The 5180-nt window shown below is 39.9% G+C and overlaps 1 protein-coding gene across 3 annotated transcripts in view; it reads right to left on the reverse strand.

Moving 5' to 3' along the window:
* Positions 1-1232: 1232 nt before the first annotated feature.
* Positions 1233-5180, reverse strand: part of LOC115807690 (UDP-glucuronosyltransferase 2C1) — a 22184-nt gene continuing 18236 nt past the window's right edge. For all 3 annotated transcript variants that reach the window (XM_030768800.1, XM_030768799.1, XM_030768798.1), the window contains exon 2: positions 1233-3818. In XM_030768800.1, the coding sequence (XP_030624660.1) occupies positions 2198-3808 (1611 nt within the window). In that variant the 5' untranslated portion in view covers positions 3809-3818 and the 3' untranslated portion in view covers positions 1233-2197. The remainder of the gene's footprint in view (positions 3819-5180) is intronic.

Genomic DNA, 5180 nt, shown 5'->3' on the forward strand with positions numbered 1-5180 from the left:
GCAAACTAGCCCACTCAAAACATAATATAGTCTTTTGATATCCAAATATCACATGCATATCTACAACAGTGGCTTTCATTGACTCTCTAAGCTTAGTTTTGGTGTTTTGATGCTGAAGAATGCATAGCACTCTACTTATTGTGCCTTTCCTCTGTCCATCAGAGTTTTGTATATGCCAAGAGCCAATCAGAGAATCCCAGGGGTAGGGCCTGGATTGGACTGACAGACACAGAGAGAGAGGGAGAGTGGAAGTGGGTGGATGGGACCCTCCTCATGAAAGACTTCCAGTAAGAGAGTGTTATCACGTTAAATATAGTTCGGGCATATCACTGCGTGTGGTACCCTGAGTCAGTATGACATCATGGTATGTCATATAATTTTATACTGTACAATCATAATTACTATACTGTCATGTACTATTGTGTCATATATGGAACAATATATAATACAATCATATTGTATTAATTTGTGTATTGCTTGAGTCCAGTTCAGATCAGAGTAATTGTTCAAATAAAGGTAATTTGGTTCAAATTTAAATATCTGTTTTATTAGCAGCAAGAAATACTATCACTGCAGTTTTCAATGGAAAAACTTTAATCTTTTGGACCCTTAAATGGACTTGAAGAAAAGTATGAGGTGGATGTTGGTAAAGTAAAAGGTGATACTCTCTGTTTGGAAAGGTACTGGCTGAAACGACCAGAGGGCGTGAGTGAGCCTGATGACTGGTGGGGTGTGAACCCTATGGGGGAGGACTGTGGACATTTGGACACCATGGAAACAGAACAGAACAGCTGGATGGATGCGGCTTGCGACCACACTTACAGATCAATCTGTGAAAAGAGCCTGTAGATCCACATGGCAAAATAGACGCTGAATGGAATGGAATGTTTGAATGTTAAAATGTTGCATTTTATATTTAGATTCTCTGCATTCTTTAACAAAACTGTTGAAACTTCAGAGAAATTCTAGAATGTTAATAAAGTTCTGTCTCACTTGACTTGTTATATTTGTAATATATTTTATACTGTGTAGGTAGTTATACATATATGTAAGTGTGTAGTGAATGACATATTATAAATAATTATTAGTTACCTAATGTATGTAGCCATTCATGAATGTAAAGATAACTCTGAAATGTAAATTCACTCACAATATTAACACTTGCAGATTTGCTAGGTGTAGCTTAAAGAAGCTGATTGGCTGTACGGTGTGGTTTAAAGAAGGTGATTGGCTGGGGCTGAGAATAACATTTAATGATCATTGTCAAACACTCACTTATTGATCAAACATTTAATGATTAAAAACAAGGCACATTTGTCTGATTGAAACAGTGTAAATATTTTAAAACACATTTTTTTTTTTACCAAAACTTTCACTCTCAAATTATGTTTCAAATAAATATCTGATCCAGTGAAGTGAGATTTCTCATTTGACCAGAGAACCTGAGTCAAAACTGACCAATGGAAATGTTTCTTAGCTGTTCTCCTACTGGGCAGTTTAAACCTTTGGAGCATTGGCAACCCCCCTGTCAAATCTAAACTCACTCACTCATATCTAGATTGACTGTAATATATACCTGTCAGTGTGGAATGCTGAAATTGTGTCTTAACATTAAATGTGTATAACACTTCTATAACACTGATTATGTTCATTTTTGAAATTATATGTTCAAACGTCTAAAATACAATAAAACAGATCAAAAATCATTGTCTGTTACTTGTCTGCTATTTGTAGTATGTGTGCTGTAACTGACATGTCCTTAAGAAACATAGGAACTTATTATCTTATGGTTTATGCTGAGAAAATCAAGGACTGTCTTCAATTTCAAGTGCAGTGTTTGGGCCAGAGTACAGACGTACACAAGTGCATTTGTGAGAAATCTTGGAGCTACTTTAAAACACAGCATCTGACAAAAAGGAAGATTCCAGAATCCTGTCACAAAATGACAACGGTATTTATAACGTGCTGACCCTGTGACCAAGTGGCAATACTGACCCGAGACTTAAGAGCATAATCACGGACATAGAGAACAGTACAACAAGAACACACTGGGATGTGAAGTTTCAATTTTTTGAACAGAGTTATACTAAACATTGTTTTGGATTCCATGCAAAAAGTTACATTGCCTCTGAAATGCCATGACTGTCTTCTCCCTTACATTCTTCATTTCCCCCCAAAATCAGCATTCTCTGATCCCTCATTCCAGTTTGGATTTGCGGTTTCTGCACAGTCTGAGAAACATAAAGCGGACGGTGGCCACTACAATAGCCCCTAGTATCGACACAATGGCCAGCAGGAAGGCCATCACATCTAGAGAGTGGTAAGAGTACCAGGGCATCTTGTAAGACTCGGTGCGTAAATGTGCTGCCCCCTTGTGGCGCATAACAAACTCTATCCAGTACAGTGCGCTGTCCATAGGGTGCACCGGCTTGTCGCGGTGCAGTCTGGAGAGCCTCTGCATATTTTCTCGGTACGACGGCTCATGCAGGAGCTCTCTTAATGCTTCTAGAAAGCGCTGGCTGTTGAGTTTGGTGACGTCAAGCACTTTGGCTGCTCCTCGGACCTCCAGACGAAGGACATTCTCAAACTGGTCAAATAATAACGGCAGCCCTAACACTGGAACTCCATGATATATGGACTCGTAAATCCCGTTCGTACCACCATGAGCAACAAATGCTCGGGTCTTAGGGTGGCCCAACAGGTCGTTCTGGGGCATCCATTTCACTAAGAGTGTGTTGTTGCCCAGGTTGTGGGGCCGTTCTCCTGGATGTCTCCAAATGACCCTTTGCGGAAGCTGAGCAAATGCGGCAGCTATCTCTGAGGTGATTTCGATGGGAAGTCCTTTGACAAGAGTTCCTAGAGACATGAGAATGACCCCGTCATCTCCTGACCCCTGGACAAAGTCCTCCAGCTCAGGCGGTAAGGGTTTGGAAGGTTTACACTGGAAGCCACCAATGTATACAACGTTGGGCATGGTTAGGCGCGGAAACTCAAAAACAAAATCCACTCGCATCAACCAGAGGTCTGTGCCCTGAAGCATATGGTAGAAATTTGCGTCTGGACCAAAGTAACGTTTTGCCAGTTGATCATAATGTGGGCTGACCACAAAATGGTCAATGCACATGTTCAGAAGATAGTGGAACATGTTCTTGGCTCGTTCAAGGAAGGTCATCTTGTCTGACACTGCACACCCAGACGTAGGGACATAGGAGACAGGTGAAGGAGCAATCACAAAATGACCTTCTCCACTGGTGATCCATCGCACGTTAAACACAGTGGGCAGTTTCATCTTATGGGCCACCAGAACCCCTGCAGGAAGCCCAGGGTCCGTCAGTACCAGGTCATAATGGGCTTTCTGGATCTGCTCCATCAGTGCCTGATTCTCAAATATTTCCACCACTAGCTGGCTTGCCTGCCGATGCATGTTGGACAACCCTGTCATCATCTCCCAGTAGAACTTTATAAAAGCCAGCAGTGATGCCCCACTCCGCTGGATCTCCAACATCTTGCTGAGGAAGGACACGAAGAACTCTTCGTCCTCGATGTTAATGGGTTCCGGTAGAGTCACAGTGATAGAATCATAGTATGGCGAGTTCTCTTTGACATACCAGCTGCTTGCGGTCCTCACCACGGTGATCTGGTGACCACGGGCGTGAAGTCCCTGAATAAGGAGGTTCATGTTGACCCAATGGCTGCCATCTACAGGAAAGACAAGGATTTTTCCAGCCTGGACAGCATGGTATGGGGTAGAGAGAAGAAAAACACCGGCCAGGACCAGGACACAGCATTGGCCCCGTGAAGTTTGCATGGCCACTATTCTGTGTGAAAAAATATTAATTCTGTCACTTAGAGCAAACAGTTAGCTCTCAACCACACACAAAATACCAAATACATTGTTGTGCCAATAGTATAGGGAAATTCTAGTTAATTGTTCACTGTTAATATTAGACGTAATACTAATGTCACTTAGCTGTAACCATAACCTTATTTCAGAACCTGAACCCAATGAAATTACAGTTATTCTGAAAAACTTAATAGCTCAACGCCTTGAACACTGAATCTAGACATTATTAAAAATGACTCTTCATTATTCATACATATAATAACTAATAGCTATAAAATAACCAACAGCAATGCTCTTCAAATTTAATTCTCCAAGATAATTAAGTTCTTGGATCACCACATTCAGACATCAGGGAATAATGTGCCAGATACCCAGGGTACAGAAATGCCAACGTGAGCGAGGAATTCCAACACAAAATTTATTTTGTTCTTATTATTACAGTAACTGTTAAATTTGGTGTTAAATTATTGTAGCTGGATTAGGTTTTATTTGTTATGTAAATTTGTTAAGTGTTTTGTAGGCCAATTTATTCATATTTATATATTGAAGATATAAAGTTAATATACTGATCAATCTGAACTTCAAATTTGCCCTGGAAATTTAAAAAAGCTGTTCTTTAATATCGTTGACATTTGTTTAGTGCTTTTTAAAAAGAAATATCGGTTCAGGCACCATTTAGGCACCAGCACCGTTTTAAAAATATCGTTTTAGCACCGGTATTGGGAAAAACCCAAATGATACCAAACCTACCTGCTAACATTTTTAGGTCAACCAATTTCCAAAAACAATGTTTTACTCTTAAAAGAGCAGTGCATGAGGTTGAAGTGATAAGTCATTCAGGTTTTGTTGCTCTACTGATAGACAACATGCATATAAACAAGTCATTCTAAATTCTTATTCGGTACACTGACAGACCATAATAACCTCTTTTTGTTGTTTTGTTCTATCGTGGAAATGGACAAGGTTGTATATGAGAAGGCAGAGGAAAGGGAGGTGTGGCTAGTGGAGGTATAGTGAGATGGATCAGTGGAAAGTTCCTGAATAAGCTGGAAGGAGAGCAGACAATGTGCTTGTATGAAAAACAGAGATTTTAAGATGAAAATTCCCAGGAGAGACAAAGGCATTTTTTTATTACATATGGTTCCATTGCCATGACTAATTATGCCTGAGCATGTGTACAACTCAAACATCAGTTTGTATTTTGCATTCATAAAATTCAGCTTCTATTTGTAGTAATTCTGACTGGCTCATGAACAGTTTGACCTGAACAACTCAATAACCTAAATAAATCAAATAGCAAGAATTAGATTAAAAGAATGATAAGACATCACATGGC

This window comes from Chanos chanos, chromosome 3 (assembly GCF_902362185.1).
Source record: "Chanos chanos chromosome 3, fChaCha1.1, whole genome shotgun sequence".
Classification (NCBI taxonomy): domain Eukaryota; kingdom Metazoa; phylum Chordata; class Actinopteri; order Gonorynchiformes; family Chanidae; genus Chanos; species Chanos chanos.